This window comes from Fonsecaea erecta (assembly GCF_001651985.1).
Source record: "Fonsecaea erecta strain CBS 125763 chromosome Unknown Scaff1, whole genome shotgun sequence".
NCBI lineage: Eukaryota > Fungi > Ascomycota > Eurotiomycetes > Chaetothyriales > Herpotrichiellaceae > Fonsecaea > Fonsecaea erecta.
Window position 1 is genome coordinate 3,029,798 of NW_017387244.1, and position 16,210 is coordinate 3,046,007.

At 52.3% G+C, this 16,210-nt stretch overlaps 7 protein-coding genes across 7 annotated transcripts; 4 read left to right on the top strand and 3 right to left on the bottom strand.

The window, feature by feature from the left end:
* Positions 1–604: 604 nt before the first annotated feature.
* On the top strand, positions 605–2,537 carry AYL99_01071 (hypothetical protein; the record flags this gene model as incomplete). Its single annotated transcript, XM_018832587.1, has 7 exons — positions 605–619; positions 672–852; positions 901–1,137; positions 1,186–1,283; positions 1,333–1,399; positions 1,452–1,821; positions 1,868–2,537. The coding sequence occupies 7 exons, from the start codon at positions 605–607 to the stop codon at positions 2,535–2,537; spliced, it is 1,638 nt and encodes a 545-aa protein (XP_018698466.1).
* Positions 2,538–3,450: 913 nt separating this feature from the next.
* On the bottom strand, positions 3,451–5,577 carry AYL99_01072 (hypothetical protein; the record flags this gene model as incomplete). Its single annotated transcript, XM_018832588.1, has 1 exon — positions 3,451–5,577. One exon carries the CDS (start codon positions 5,575–5,577, stop codon positions 3,451–3,453), a length of 2,127 nt encoding a protein of 708 aa, XP_018698467.1.
* A 1,062-nt stretch (positions 5,578–6,639) lies between these two features.
* AYL99_01073 (hypothetical protein) lies at positions 6,640–9,160 on the top strand (the record flags this gene model as incomplete). The annotated part of the gene is made up of 8 exons (XM_018832589.1): positions 6,640–6,724; positions 6,778–6,921; positions 6,975–7,295; positions 7,352–7,501; positions 7,556–7,744; positions 7,808–7,998; positions 8,050–8,778; positions 9,029–9,160. 8 exons carry the CDS (start codon positions 6,640–6,642, stop codon positions 9,158–9,160), a joined length of 1,941 nt encoding a protein of 646 aa, XP_018698468.1.
* Positions 9,161–9,944: 784 nt separating this feature from the next.
* Positions 9,945–11,051, bottom strand: AYL99_01074 (hypothetical protein; the record flags this gene model as incomplete). Its single annotated transcript, XM_018832590.1, has 1 exon — positions 9,945–11,051. The coding sequence occupies one exon, from the start codon at positions 11,049–11,051 to the stop codon at positions 9,945–9,947; it is 1,107 nt and encodes a 368-aa protein (XP_018698469.1).
* A 306-nt stretch (positions 11,052–11,357) lies between these two features.
* On the bottom strand, positions 11,358–13,036 carry AYL99_01075 (hypothetical protein; the record flags this gene model as incomplete). The annotated part of the gene is made up of 4 exons (XM_018832591.1): positions 11,358–11,543; positions 11,609–12,002; positions 12,058–12,419; positions 12,464–13,036. 4 exons carry the CDS (start codon positions 13,034–13,036, stop codon positions 11,358–11,360), a joined length of 1,515 nt encoding a protein of 504 aa, XP_018698470.1.
* Positions 13,037–13,600: 564 nt separating this feature from the next.
* Positions 13,601–14,443, top strand: AYL99_01076 (hypothetical protein; the record flags this gene model as incomplete). Its single annotated transcript, XM_018832592.1, has 1 exon — positions 13,601–14,443. One exon carries the CDS (start codon positions 13,601–13,603, stop codon positions 14,441–14,443), a length of 843 nt encoding a protein of 280 aa, XP_018698471.1.
* A 428-nt stretch (positions 14,444–14,871) lies between these two features.
* On the top strand, positions 14,872–16,203 carry AYL99_01077 (hypothetical protein; the record flags this gene model as incomplete). Its single annotated transcript, XM_018832593.1, has 1 exon — positions 14,872–16,203. One exon carries the CDS (start codon positions 14,872–14,874, stop codon positions 16,201–16,203), a length of 1,332 nt encoding a protein of 443 aa, XP_018698472.1.
* Positions 16,204–16,210: the final 7 nt, after the last annotated feature.

Below are 16,210 nucleotides of genomic sequence, written 5' to 3' on the forward strand. Positions count from 1 at the left end.
ATGAGAGAACTGGCCCCTAGGCTCATTGTCGCAAAGCGAATAGCAATATATCCCTATTACGGCAGTTCAGGATGGGTGGCAGAGGCCTTCACGCTACGGCTGGCATGTGGCCGCGAGCATACCATCAATAAGCTCCTATGCTGTGCAACTAACGGCGCCTCGCGGTCGTGTACGACTAACTGTCCTTGTTGATTGCGCTCCCCTGCCAGGACGTACTTGCAGCAAGACCTCTCAGCCTCAACGAATAGGGGCGACGGCCTCAAGCAGACCATATCCACTGCTCATGCAACCTCACGTCCTGCGTCACTCCACAGCCGGCTAAGCGAACGTCATACGGGTCGCGTGCAACCAAAGATCAACACCTACCCACGGGGTAATATGACCTCCCCCTCACAAAATAGTCGGAGATCAGGCTACGCTTTTCCTAGTTTGGAGCGGACGATGGAAAAGTCCGCGCCAAATACGGTAATCGATCTCCACCGAGTGTATGCTCGCGGCAGTGGATAGTCCTGGTCTTCGTGCAGAGAGCATATAAATTGGCAGATCATCCTGGCTTCCAGAGGCAGGTCTCGGACTAACAAATCTCTCCTGCTCATTAGTCACCATGGCAACACTCAGTGTAAGTATGCAGCTCTTCCAATCTGCTTGCTGAGAATTGACGAGGGTTGCAGGAAAAGGAGACTCTCCATCAGGTGGAAGACTCGAAGCCCACTGCCACAGACCAGGAAATCAGTGCCGTCAATGCAGACTTTGCTGCTGCCCTGAGTCAGAATGCTCCGAATCCATGGGGACGTGGACATATCGCCTTGTACGGTTGCTGTCTCATCGTGTATCTCTGTTCCACCATGAACGGTATGTATCTCTATAAGCACTTGACACGACGGGGACTAACGATCACAGGTTACGACGGCTCTCTCATGGGCAGTATCAATGCTCTTCCCAATTATCTCCACTACTACAACGTGTCCGAAAATGAACAGGCGGGAACTGGGATCGTATTTGCGATCTTCCAGGTCGGGCAAATGACAGGGGCCCTGTTTGTCTGGTTAGCCGACTGGAAAGGAAGAAAGCTCCCAATATTCCTCGGCTGTGCCGGCGTGATAGTCGGCACGATCGTCACTGCCACAGCTAAGACAAGTGGGTGAAGCTGTCCTATGGTATACGAGCCGGCACTAACACCGTCAGTGGCTATATTCATCGGTGGTCGCTTCTTGCTCTCTTTTTTCTGCACGTGGGCTACAACTGCAGCACCCATGTACATCGTCGAAATCGCGCCCCCTTTGGTAAGAATGACCTACTTCGCACAGGACAAGCTATTGACTTGACAATCAGTATCGTGGCACTGTGTCTGGACTATATAACACTCTCTGGTATATGGGTTCAATTATCGCCACCTTTGGTAAGATAACCCACATAGACCTCTGCCGACGAGATCTCTGACAACCTTTCAGCCGTCTATGGGACGCATCTCCATTTTACATCAAACCTAGACTGGCGGCTACCCCTGTGGCTTCAACTGCTCTGCCCCGGTATCGTTTGTCTCGGAGTCTGGTTTCTCCCGGAATCTCCTCGTTTCTTGGTTGCCACCGATCGCCTGGATGAAGCTCGAGATTTCATTGTGAAATACCACGCAAATGGAGATGGATCACACCCCATCGTGAACCTGGAACTCAATGAAATTCAATACAATTTGCGTGATGTTCCGTTGGCCTCGTGGAGCAACTTTTTCGATCTTCGGATTCTCGTCAAGTCCCGTTCGAGAAGATACCGAAGCATGTTGAACCTGGCGTGGAGTTGGTTTGGCCAGTTCTCCGGAAACAAGTAGGTGCCGAGTCCAAAGTTGTCCATCAACTGCTGACCGTACCAGCGTGATTTCTTACTACTTACCTCTGCTCCTTACCAACGTTGGGGTCGCGGACACCAACACCGTGCTCTTACTCAACGCGGTGTATGCTTTGACTGGTTGGATCGCTGCCGCTGCTGGAGCTCGCTTCCACGATGTCTTCGGCCGACGTAAAATGATGCTGGGGTCGACCTTTGGCATGATCATCTGCCTGTCTATCACCGCCGGGACTGCAGCGGGATACGTCAATACCGGATCGAAAAGCTCGTCAGATGCAAGCATCGCCTTCATCTACATCTTTGGCGTCGTTTTCGCGTTCGCCTACACAAGTATGCAACCCATCTACCCTGCCGAGGTCATGTCAAACGAAATGCGAGCCAAAGGGATGTGGCTTTTCCAGTTCACGGCCGGCCTCGCGTCATTCGTCAACACCTTCGCCGCGCCCGTGGCCTTGAAGAACATCAAGTACTGGTTTTATGTGTTCTTCGTGTTCTGGGATTGCTTCGAGTTCCTCTTCATCTACTTCTTCTTTGTTGAGACCAAGGGCAGGACTCTGGAGGAGTTGGATGAGGTGTTCGAAGCGAAGAACCCGAGGAAGGCCAGTACGAGGAAAGTTGTGGTGAGAAGGCGGGAATTTGTGGACAAGGAAGGTGCCCATAATGTTCACGTCTCGAAAGTGGATCAGCTCGCCTAAGTCGTTATCCTGGTGGAAGGGTGACTGCGCTCAAGCGAAATCTGAATACATATCGCTCAAGAAGGAGCATGGGCTGGATGGGGGCCTGTGGGATGTTTCAATGTGGCGGCAGCCACTATAGGAAAAACGAAATGCAGGCCCATCAACGAAGGCACCGGCAAACAGGAGGAACAGTACTACTCTGGGATCATGTTTCTGAAAGACAAGACCAAGTAGAATCTGAATATGACATGCATGTTCTTGATACCTAAGGCTTTCTTGGACTTAAATAGTCAATGAAGTCAGGATACACTAGTACCAAGTCCAATGATCAGAGCACCCAAACGCTACAACCAAGCTCTGATGGAGCCTAAATGTCTGAGCGCTCACACGCTGGTGAGACTACCTGGCTAACAATGTCCTACGGCAACAAGTGCAGTCGGCTGTAAAATGACACGATGAAGAGGCGACTCCACCACAGACAAGACTCTACCTACACAACGAAGCTCCATCGACATAGTCCACAGAGCGAGGTTGGCTTTAACTCCTGGGTACGGCAAGGTACAGTAAAGTGTCATCGGTACAAAATCCATCTTTGACGTGCTACTATTCGGACATGGATATCTCCAAAATTGCAACCGCGACAGTATACCGCCGGACTGGCCGTGGTTCGCTACCACGTTCAAGGAAGGTCAGACCAGAATGCCGGGAACTATACATATAAGCCTGAGTACCATAGCCCGTGAGAGCCTCGGTACGCCGCCCGGCAAGGTGGCCCAGTCAATTAAGAGATGTGTTTACCCACTCGCAATCAGTCCACTTTGACTGGCAGTGTCCTCTTTAGCCAAATCCAAATGCCGGAACCACAAAGCGGCTGTACCCTCGAGGCTGACTAGGAACTCTGTACTGGATTGTCTGTCTGTCGCCCTTTCATCTACGCAATCAGGAAGAAGTTAGTGGGCTTCCGGGATTCTCTTGTCTCCTGCACGCAAAAGCGATCCACAATGTCCACAGCACAGGGCAGACAACACTGTCCACTTTTCAAAAACAATCCGTCAATTTGAGTCCTTTCTCTTGACGACGTTCCCGCCTGATTGGAATCCTCCGAGTCACTAGCCGCCGCAGCAGAGAGGATATCCAACTGAAACCATCTATATGCCGGCCCGTCCAGCGTCTTGCTGACTCTGATGCCTGCTTCCTTTTCCCCGGTTGATGAGACATTGGCATGGTAGAATTCAATAGTTTCGCATCCTACAGGCAAGGCCACTGTATCCTTGGGTGGCGTAGCACGTTTGTGATGCTCGCAGCCCGACTCCCGAAGCATGATAACTTGGGTCCGCAGACCTTGCATCCGCCGAAATCCCGTATACCGACGGGGATATTTCGACAATTCAAAGCATACCGAGACTTCAAAGGCCTGATCTGACAGTCCAATATAGTACGCTGGTTTAGCGTTGGGAAATTCTGCCACAAAATCGGCGACTGGAGTTGCGTCTGTGGGGCCTTGAGGGAATGGCCTTGAATAGTGGTCTGGCCCTGCTTTGCTAAATCCTGAAGTTCTTGGTCCGTCAACTATGAACCTAGACCTTTCTCCATTTCTTGATGGAACACCTCGACGCACCAGGAACATGTTGCCGTCGACCTGCGTTGGACATTGTGCTCCTACTGAGGTCAGGCAGATGCTCCAACCCCAGGCACTCACCAGAGCAGACCGCGAGACTACCGACTCATTATATTCACTGCCCAACAGCAAGCGAGCCATATAGCGAAACTGGACAAAGATATCCGGTTCGCCTTCCTTGACATTTTCCATAAAGGGCCGACTGATGCAGAGCGGAAGATCGTGGCACGAGTCAATATTCTTGATGCTTGAAAAGGCAATCAATGCTTTGGCCAAATAAGCGGATAAATATGTCGTGTTTTTTGTGGCGAACTTTGCCACAATCCCATCCAGGCCATTCCCGAATTCGAGTTCGAGGCCGTGAAATAAGATTTGCGCCGCTCTTAGTAGTCCTGGCTTTAGATGACGACCGCTTTGACCGGTGGCAACAGCAACTGCCACTTCGGCTTCAGAACGCATGTTGTGCTCGCTGCAGCCCGAGCTCTGAAGCAGTTTAATACCGAAGCCACGTGCAGTCGCCCGGATATCAGGTGTCAGCGGTGGGTCCATGTCAAACTCGCCAATCCGAAGAATCTCGTCGGTTTTATCCATGAGACAGATTGTTGGGCCCAACTTGTTGATACAAAATATGATCTGCTCAGGCCCATTCCCAAAGACGTATCCCTTCTTGTGGCGATACTTGCGGACTTCCACGGTCAGTCCAAGCAGATGATGGGCCCAGACGACAATTGCTGAGTAGCCCGTCTCAGCATTGATGTGAATCATTCGGTCTTCTGGGAGGGTCTGAACCGCAGTGAGCATATCCAAGCAGCCCTGGAGAATGGGAATGGGTAAATTGCGCCCGTCTTCGGAATTCAAGTCGTGGGGGACACGTCTCTGGGCGTTTAACGGGCGCTTGTCGCAGCCCAACACACATTCCACTGCTTCAAAAAGAAGGGTCCAGTTGAAGCCTGCAGTCTGCTCACGGCAGGCTCGCAGGGTTCCACGCATGCTTTCGGCGCTTGGGTGGCTCTGGAGGTGCTGCGGCGCGCCACTCAGCCGACGCTCAAAGAGCTTGGAAAGTGTCCATGAGAGTCTATTGAGCTGCTGTGTAAAGGCGAGGAGTGATAACTGGGCCACCGTGGAAAAATATGGCGGGTGCTTCAGACTTCGTTGCACGGTAGGCCCGGCACCGGCCTCGAGAATGATGTCGACGAATTCTCCAATCTGCTGCTGCGACGAGCCTCTCACGGCGACCCGGAAGGTGGATTCGAATTTTGGGCAAATACGATTTCGGCCGAGCACCAGCGTGAGGTCCTCTTCCACCGTGATATCTGATCCAGATCTTCGCAGGTCTCTCGCCAAGTTTAAGATGCCGCTGCCAGCTGCAGAAAGAATGTTTCCGAGGGGGACAAGCTTGGTCAACTCCACTGACAACGAAAATTGATTGGAAAACGCCATGCTTCAGTCCAAAATATCCCGAGTCGTAATAACCCAGCAAGAGGGCTCCTCGTAATGACGATTTGAGGGTGTAATAGCTCTCTTTTCTGTGATTTCAGTACATGGGGTTCTGTCTAAACTAACGAGAGAGAGAGTGCCTGAGTCATATGGACTCGAGCGCACCTGCAGGCTAGTCCTGTCAGGTCATGCGGCCTCGTTATGTGACACGAGTCGAGCGAGTCGCCGGCACGAGGGATCTCGATTCTGCGGCTGCGGTTGTAATGTGTGGACTTTACCCAATAGGGGCCCTTGCACAATGAAAGAAATTGGCCAGCATGAGCTTAAGAGTGTCGAGGTTACGCAGTTTCTGCCTTCGCTACCACGGGGTATCCGGAGCTGTGGAAAACCATTGGTGCCCGATTTGAAGCCTACATCAGTACTGAGTAAATCTCACGTACGGCGTTGGGTTCCTTCAGTGCTACTATATTTACAAACTTAATTTAATTTTCGTATTTCAAGGCTATGGCTTCTGCTGTTCCCTTCTTCTTCTTCTTCTTCTTCTTCTTCTTCTTCTGCTGCTGCTGCTGTTGTTTGCTTTTCCTGCTAGCGAGAGGGGGGCTTGACGGGAAAAGGGGGAATGCGCGCCCGCGATGCTCGGCACCTGGACTAGTCACTCGGGGCACATTGTTCGAAGGAGCATTTCGCCAGGGGGAAACGAATTAAATCTAATGGTTGGTGAGAGCGCCCATGTGCTACTGTATGTCCTCGCATCCGGTGTAAATCTAGACCGCGCCACATGCAGAAGATCCCATGGCAGTCACGCCAAGTCAATCTGCTGATTTCAGCCTGATGGCCACCCGCCCATCGAGATGGAAAGACCAAGCTCAATAAAGGTTTTTAATATCGGTTTAGGAGACATAAATACCAAGTCAATATCCCTCTCATGTCGATTTTAATAGAATTTCGTGGTTGCCACAACCTACCGGAATTTCAGCCAGTTGAACTTTTCAAAACTGATACTTTTCAGCGAAAACCCCAAAGCACCAAACCCTTTGCTAGGCATCTGGACATTCATACTTCACAATGGCAGAGTCTTCGGGCAGGCGATATCAAATCCCTGCGACATTACCTGGAGGTCCTCAGGAATCACTAAGCATCAAAGTCCACTGTAAGCGCAAAGCACGTCTACATTCGCCGTCGGGCGGCTGCTGATTATGGTAGCAATGTTCATGAAGCCGCACGTGGTGGAGATTGAAGTTTCAGATACCGTAAAAATCCTCAAGGAATGCATTGAGGATGTGTGCTGTCACCCTGCAGGAGACATGAGCCTCTATACGAATAGTGGGAGAGCAATGATGGATGACCGTGAGACTCACCCCTTTTGCTTTTCTACTCCTCGCGCTGATATGCAACAACAGAGCGAATTAGCGAGTTTGATCAGGCCGACATATCCACCATCATGCTCTACAATTCAGGAAAGCGTATGGAACCACTCCCTCTTGCTAATCCTGAGGCAATTCGGAAATTAGGCCTGGTTCCAGCTCCGCCTTTTCGCGAGGGTACCCGTGTTTCGATCGAGTCTGCATTTCGAATTACGAGAATGATGATGGGATTACCATATGACCTGCAGTCCAGTACACCTGTTCGACCGCCAATGACTCGCAAGCCGCTCGATGAGCCAATCCTGGACAGATCGGAACCCAAACCGCAAGGAGGACGAAGTCGACTGGAGACCAATGGTTTGTCCAACCCCATAGTTTGCGAGTTTGCGCTATGATACTAATTGTTGGTACAGTTGATAGTTCCTCAGAGAAGGAAATCGAGAAAAACAGCGAGATTCTAGATCGATTTGAAGTGGCAAAGGTGCTGAAAGAGGACGCAATCTGGTACATTGAACAAGCCCTTAGAGTGTACCAGGAATGGTGCACAGAAGTCCCTGGGAATGGTAAGCTCAGCGAGGTTAACTCGGCTTGAATATTGGTTCACTCAGTCGTTTCAGGCAGCAAGCTCGCCGCACATCGGGGAAACAAAATGAGAATTTGGGCCGACGCGGCGCGATGGAGTCAAGATCCGCCTTCTACACAAATCACCTCCAAAGCTAAGGCCCAATTTCACGGCTGGTGGGTGCGGGCGGCGTTCGCGATGGGAAATAGTCTCTGGCTGAAAACCGAACATGTCGATTCCAATGGTATGTAACAGCATCGTTCTCCCATGTAGCACGGCTCCACTAACCCATATCACTCATGTGTAGTCCAAGACCCGTACCGACTTCAGCAATGGCAGGTCAATCAGTGCAGGACTGCCATTGGCTATAAAGAAATATCGACCATCTTTGCAACCAACGTGTACAGCAAAAATTTCGGTGCCAAAGCCATGGAGCACGCACGCAGATACCAAAAAGGCGCTTGGGATGACATTCCTCCCGTTTTCTTCGCCGCGCCCGTAAGTTCCATTATTTTCACAAGTGGTGCAATAAATGTTAAATATTTACAGGACCGTCTTTTCTTCAAGTATTTCAGAACCGGTTGGACAAACGACCTCATTAACTTAGTTCCTTCAGAGCCTGAATCTCTGGACCGTGCAGCGTACTGGCAAACTTACTGCCGTAACGGCCTCTTTGACGCGCTTCCTCGATCGGCCACTCTACATGAACGAGCGCTAGCACTGTGCGCTGACGACATCGTGTTCCTGATCTGCCAGGAGAGCAAACTTCGCAAAACTAAGGCCCCGATTACCACGATTGTGTCAAAACTCGAGGAGGAGCTGAGACCGCATCTCGCGCGCCGGGCGCTAAGTACGCAAGCAGAAGCTCATCGTCTAGGCCTCCAAGGATTGATTCAAGAAAAGGTTGATTCTATCACTGAAAGCTTCCGACAAGGCTATGAACTGGAATCTGATGCGACTCCCATCGGCCTTGAACTTTGCTTGCAAGAGCTGCTTGCGCCTTGGTACACCGTTACCACACTAATGATCAAGGGCGATACTCCGTTGGAGATTGTGGTCTATCCATTTGGCAACACCTACTACGAGAATCGGAGCAAGGCTTCCGACTATCGTCTCTGGGTCCGCTTCTTGACCATATATAGGGTGGAACGGGAGGTTGGTAGGATTCGATCGCGGATTCTTGCCGGCCAGCAGGTCAGTGATGATGACACGGATCTTGCCAAAGCGTTCCGCCGATTCTTGGAATCCGGCCGGAAAGAGGATATGCCTTACATTGCTGTAGGCAGTGAGCGAGTGAAGGCACTAACTGGACTCGATGTCTGGGAGTCAATCGGATGCGAGAACAAAAACTGCCAGTGTGATATTTCAAAAGAAATGCGTGGAAAAGACAAGGAAATCGCGCGAAGACAGTCCATGGAGCCAAAAGCAAGGAGTGAGAGAGAACTCATCAAAGCATATTTCCGAAACCTTAGGTAGTGGAGAAGAAACTGCTCTCTTAGAAAGAAGGTCATGTTTTGACTTATCATAGAAAGACACCTGGATCGCGCAGGGCGGCCCGGCCGCACAGGCCACAAGAAGCAAAGTGGCGCTCCAGTTTCATCATCCTGGAATTGATTCCGTGAAAACGTTCAAAGGGGACCCTCGGACCGAGAGCATGTAAAGTCACCACAGCTGTGTGACCTTTACGCGTGCAAATCGGCCGTGCTATTTCGCCGTTTCTCCTTTTCGGAGCCTCGGCCGAAGTAATATTCTCCTGCTCGGCACGCGGTAGCAAGGCATCCTCTCTAGGATCCCACCATTTATTAGGGCCGGAACGGGCCCTCGTCGATATAATCGGGTGAAGTTACCACGAGGCTGGACGTGCGCGATGTTGGCGCCTGTAGGACTAGAGCCCGAACGGGCGCCTCCCTAGTAGACGAGGGAGCACGGCAGGAGCGGACTAGAGTCGTAAGGGAGTACCAGGGAGAGGAGGTGTGCGCGAGGGGAGAGGAGGGGGAGCGCGAAAGAGAGGAAGGGGAGTGGAAGAGAGCGGACGAGGGAGCGAATCGACTAAATAGTCGTTAGCGGGAGAGCAAAGCGGCGGGGGATGAGTTAGCGAAAGGTCGGGGGCGTCGACTCTTCGGGGATTATATATAGATATATATATATATATATATAGCCTACTTGAACGAATAGAATCTCGAATACAGGTTGGTAACCAGCTCTTTCATCAAGTCCAGGTCATTTCCAGCGGCTCACTGGATGATGGATGCTCTATTTGTCATGCTAGCCTTAAGCAGGCAGCTGGCTAGGGTTTGTATGATCGCTTTCCTGTCCCCCCTCCCGACGAGTCAAGCCTGTGGCCTGAGAATGTACACAAAGAGCCCGACGGACACTGTGATTGCTCTTGGTCTATCAACTAGACTATCACATGTCAAGCACTTAACGCAAGAGCCTTCGTCCTCTCATGCGTAACTAGGCACCTCGACATTCTTCACGACGACCTTGTTGTCCTTGTTGTTTGCATAGTTGGCGTCGATGCTTGCAAATCGTATCTTGACCCACTCCTCAGCAGTAACCCCCTGCGGGGGCATGGCTCTGTTGTTGTCGCCCTGGACCTTCTCCCTCTCTAGCAGCGGACTCTTGACCGGTTCGAGTAGGATGTCGTCGTCCGCGTTGGCGAAATAAATCACACCGTAGCGCGGGACATCCCTCTGGTCCTCGGGCGGTAGCACGACGCGGTGAATCGAGCTCTCGAGGTACCCACCCGTCAGGAACGACAGCGTGTCTGCGACGTTGACCGTGATGCTGCCCCGGAGCGGCTTGACCCATTTCCACTCTGTCTCCCCATACGGTCGAACCTGCAGCGCCGCAACGGGCTGGCGCATCAGCAGCGTCAGTGACCCGAAGTCCGTGTGGCCGTACACATTGTGGTCGACGTTATGCTTCTTCATTATGTCCAGCTCCTCGCGGGTCCGCGGATGGTAGAGCATGTAGCGGAGGTGGCACTGGGATCTGGTATCGTAGTTGTGCAGCTTCCACAGGGCCTCCTCGTCCTCTAGCTCCATGATGATGGCGCACAGGATCAACAGGCGCCGGAGCACGTACGTCGCCATGTGTCTCTGGAACCGTTCAGCCTTTGCGGCGGCGTGGACCAGGGGCGCCGGGCGCGGCAGATCTCTGTAGGCATCGCACCATTTCGGGTCATCATAGAGCTCCAGGTTGTCGACCAGCCCGTGCTGCTGTTTCCGGCTGCCCCGGGGTTTCCAGCCAAAGAAGCCCAGCCCGTCCTTGCCCACGCGGCACTTCTGCTTCTCTTCGTCCGGGAGGTCGAAGATGGCTTTGGCCAGCGCGAACTGCTCATTCACCTCCTCCTCCGACAGCCCGAAGTTGGTCACGTAGAAGAATCCTACCGTCGAGATGGCGTGCTTGAGCTGTGCGGCCAGCGCCTGTTTCCCGCCTGGGTCGTCATACCGTGACAGGTCGATGGTGATCAGGTCGGCCCAATTCAGCTCGGCCTTGGTTTCGGGAATGTCCTGATAGCGTGTGTAGTCGACGCCGAGGGAACCCATTTCTTTGTTTGACGAGGTTGGTTGGAAGAGAAGTCACAGTATTGATATTATACAACTTAACACTGGCGTAACTAGTTCCACCAAAGCCATCATACAGTTTTAAAATGCGTCGGAGGGTCGAATGCGGAGAGACCGAGGGTGCCCGGCTATCCCAAACGATGCACCACGGCTGCTTGCGAATGGCAACGACCAGTCTCGCCTTCAGCAAGAGAGTTTGAAACTACACTCAATACAATTGTAATCCATTGGCTACAGTAGCCAGATTGGGGACTCGTATAGCAGGGCGTACGTATTCCCATAGTTGGCTTACTTTCTCCGCCGAACAAAGACTTCCAGCCCACTCTGGACCACGAAGAACGTCGAGTGGGACTTCAGCGGCCGTCCGGGGTAGACAAGCTCAAAGTCAAAGTTCATGAGAAGTTGGGGAATGATCTTGTTCATCTCAAATAGCGCGAGATTCCGTCCAATGCACAGATGGCCGCCGCCTCCAAACTGGACAAATGGTGGTGTTAGTTGCTTGCTAAAAGGGTGTACTCCCACGGCTGATGTTTGCTTACCTGGTACAGATGCTTCTTCATGTCCCTGACATCGCCAGAAAGCCAGCGTTCGGGTCGGAAGTTGTCAACATGGTCGCCGAAAAGAGCATCGCGATGGACCGCCCAGCCGTTGACTGATGCCACGATTCCTCCTGGGTAGTGATGACCGTCGATCACGGCACCTCGTTTCGGGACGTATCGAGGAATGCTCAGTCCAACGGCAGGCCGCAATCGCATCGCCTCCAGCAGACAAGCCTGGAAGTAAGGCAATTCTTGTGCCTCTGTCCAAGTCACGCTGGGCGATAGACGTGCCTGCCGAATCTCCTCGCAGAGTTTGCGATACACTTCCGAATTGGATAATACGAAATGGAAGAATGACTGCATTGTCGAAGCAGTAGAGTCAGCTCCAGCGCCTCTGTTGGAACAGTTAGAGGTGAGTGTGGATGTCTAGACCTGTGAGAATCACTTACATGGCGCCATGAGCCACCGAGAAGACATCCATTTCCGAGAATCTGCTGGGATCTCTAGCGCTGCCCTCCATCAGTTGACCCAGCAGATCTCGCCGGTCAGGCTCGAGGAAGAAGCCGTCAGTCTTGTTCTTTTTCCTTTTGGCTATCTCGCCCAGAGCCATCTGGGTGACTTGTGGGGGACTCAACAACGTCAGGAGATACTGGAACACAGGGCTTTCCCGAAGGACGTGTCGTAGCTCTGGAACCTGGCCAACAATGCCGTCGTACCACTGTACGTCGTCGATCAGCTTGATGGTCCCGCCGATGTCTTTCTCCTGGGCTACGAATCCATAACGTTGTGAAAATGCAAACTCCCCAACAACCTAGAAGATATCAGCCACGCTTCGGGGACGAAGAAGATTCCTACATCAAAGGCAAAATAATGGAGCAGGTCGCCGAGGTCACAAACTCTCCCAGAGTCAGCATACTCTCCAATTTTAGCGATGAATTCCTTCTGCACGTCTTCGATCCACGGACCCATCTTCTGCACGCTGGCAAGGCTATAGGGAACCACGGCCACCCGCTTCATGGCGGCGTGTTTCCACTCCCGAGTTTCAGTGAAGATATCTGGTGCGTGTTTCGGAGGGAACACTCGGTAGAATTCGGTCTTTGTGAAGCCATTTCCAGGGGTCAGGATATCGTGCGCGGCAACGGGCGAAGAGAAAGAGAGCTCGTTGGGCGCAACGCGCACAATACGGCCGTATTTTCGGTGCAAGTCGACAAAATCAAGTTCTGTGTGACCATTGTACACGCTCCACACTTTCCAGAGCCGCGTGCAGGAACAGATCACCGGGCCCGGGTATTTTGCCAAGGGGTGGAAGTACCGGCGATAGGCGCAGCGCAGCACGATGAAGAGCACAAAGAACGAAACAAAGTTGGTTTTGATGAGTAGCAAAACGTCAGTAACGAGAGCCGATGGCATTCCCTCTTCTTGCGCCATCCTGACCTTCCGTGGCTATCGTATCGACGAAGTCTTACTTTCCTTGTAGTTATCGCCTTGTCAGCTGGGAAGCTCGAGTGGGAAATTTCCAGGTCAATACAATACTGAACGGTCAGCACTTAGTCTATCGACAGGCCGGTGTTGCACGGTCCCCGTAGAAGGATCTTCGGGGCGCCACTAGATCAACACGGCGAGCGACATGAGGCCGAGAATCCCATGTATACTCCGTCGAGCATTTCAGGTTAGAACGTTGAGGGGCCAAATCATTTCGTATTTGCTGCGTTCTAGACCCCGACATCTGCAACTCGTATTGTAAAGGATTGACTGTTAGAGCTGCAGCTGCAGCCATGACCCGCCTCCCGCATTCTTCCTTGTCCGGGAACCCGGAACTACAAAGCATACACACCTTGCATCTCCACATATTCTCCCATTCTGGTTATCCGAGGAGCCTATCGAAGCGTGGGCACTTAAAATGCAGTTAAGAAAATTACAGAGTAGACAACTAGACAACTAACAGCCACCTTCGTACCACAAAATACCAAAAATATCCTCGACCGATCAATCATGGGTGACGCAAGTGGATTATCATCTCGTGAAGAATTATATAAATCCGCGCGAGAGCATCTGCGCGAGGAGGGCTGGGCTGTCATCCCCGACGTTCTGACCAAAGAAGAAGCGACGAATGCACTCGAGAGGCTGTGGAAAGCCAAAGAGACGGGTGAAAGCAAGGGGCACGCGACATACATCCCTCGCCTGGATCCCAACGAGGCCAATGTTCGGGTGTTCTATCTTCTCGAGCTAGACCAGATCTTTCGAGATCTCATCGTCCACCCAGTAGCACTCGATATGGTAAAATCAGTCCTGGGAGAGAATTTCTTGATCTCCAACTTTACAGCAAATATTGCCCGCCCCGGCAGTCAATCCATGGCACTCCACAGTGACCAAAGCATCGTTGTGCCGGAGCCATGGAAGGAGGTGTGGGCATTGAACGTCATTTGGTGCCTGACCGATGTGTACGGCGACAACGGCGCGACCTTGTATATCCCCGGATCGAACAAGTACGAGTCGAGGCAAGATATTCCTCCAGATGCGAACAAGTTACTACGACCATTCGAAGCGAAAGCAGGCAGCATCATACTGATGGACGGCCGCGTCTGGCACACATCCGGCGCCAATATCACCAAAGATCAAGATAGGGCTTTGATGTTTGGTTATTACACCAAGCCTTTCCTTCGACAGCAAGTCAATTGGACGGCAAAATTACCCCGCGAAATACAAGATACTCTGAGCGACGAGATGAAGGAGTGGTTGGGTTTGGGTTACAATGCCAACATTGCGAGGACGGGCAATACTTCGTACAATTATCTCAGTCGGCAGTTCCCAAAGCCAGAAGAAGCCCAGGCTTGAACGGGCCGGCCTTACAACAAGGTCCTGTACAGCACTACGAGATATCTTTCGATCAATTCCCTTCTATCCCTTCACTGTACATATTGTAGTCAAAATTTGGTGACTGAGAATATGGACTGGTCTCCGCTTTTCCAGACTGCCCGTCCTCGGGTCTTGAATAGCGACACTGCGGAGAATAGATTGCAAAGTCCCACTATTGTCAAATGCAGGCAGGGATCCAGAGACATGAAATTCCCGAGGCTTACTAGATGAGGTGTTTGAGCCAGTGTGGGGGGGGGGCGTTTCGGACCAAACAAGGACGAAAGGCTGAATGAGCCTCGTGGGAGCATTTGACCCTCCCCTATGTCCGCGCTATCAGATAAAAGAGGATCTATTCCCATTTCCTTCGCCTGACACTTCCTCATCAGCTCACATATCCATACACCATCATGGCGACTCAAACATCGACACAGGCGCCGCCTGTCTCGATAAAGATCAAGGGGAAGGCAGCGGACATTGACAAGCATATCAACCTTGCCAAGTTCTCCAAGGACGTGCCAAAGGCCGACTATGACCGAGCAGTGAGCCTAATCAAGTCCAGGCTGGACAACATGTCTCTCGTTGCAGCCAAACTCTCACTCACTCTCGGACCCAATCACTCTCCGTTGCTGATCGATGCAAGGGCAAGCCCGGCGACGCTCGATTTCATTACGGGCGAAACGCCTGAGGATCTGGACGCTCAGGTCTACATCACGGCGGTCATGATCAAGAGATTCATGGATGGCCTCATGGACGCTCGCTATGCTCTCAATTGGGGCCATATCTTCATGCTCACCGGCCCTACGCGAGTGGGAGTGAAACTCGTCGACGCCCTGACACCGTTCAATGCCGTTCACCCTAAACTTGACCGGTTGGATCTCAATGACCTGCCCAAGCCCACCGAGGACATTGAGCAAGTCAAGCGAGATCTCGACGTCTGGGGATATGGGTTTGTCAAGAATGCCCTCAGCCCAGAAGAGGTCCGCGTGTTGAGGAAGCGGCTCATGGATCAAGCCAAGGGCGAGGCCGATGCAGGCATCGGATTCTTTGACGGCGGCGAGAAGAAGCCCAACCAGCGAGTTTGGTGTCTACCCAACAAGGGTCAAGAGTTCATCGATTTGCTGGAGAACAACAAGACCATTCAAGATGTGGTTCCTGACTTCCTCGGCGACGATGCAATCTTGTTCTCATACACCGCGAACATTGCTCGACCTGGGAACACCCCGATGCACCTGCACACGGATCAAATCACCATTCAACCACCGATCAGATCCGTGGCGGTGGGCATGAACTTGATGTATTTCCTCGAAGACGTCAGCGAGGCGAACGGCGGGACTTTGGTCATGCCCGGGAGCCACAAGGGGAACTGGGCACCCGATGACCCGTACGATGTGGCGGACACGGTGGCGGCAGCTGGTCCAGCGGGGACGTGTATGGTGTTTGAAAGTAGACTGTGGCACGCGACCGGCGCGAACAAGATGCCCGCCGACAGCGGCAGCGAGCGACCTGTCATCCTGGTCTTCTTTACACGGCCATGGATGCGACAGCAGGAGAACTACTCGCTGTCCGTCAAGGAGGACGTGCTCGCCACGTGCTCGGACAAGGTCAAGGGTTACATGGGATTCCGGACCACGGGGAGCATCGGGGGTGTCCAGACCAGGCAGAAGGACGGGGACATTGTGAGAAGACCCAAGGAAGACGAGTATATTGGCGTCATGGGTGTCGGCAGTTCTAAGTACTAGTTTACGA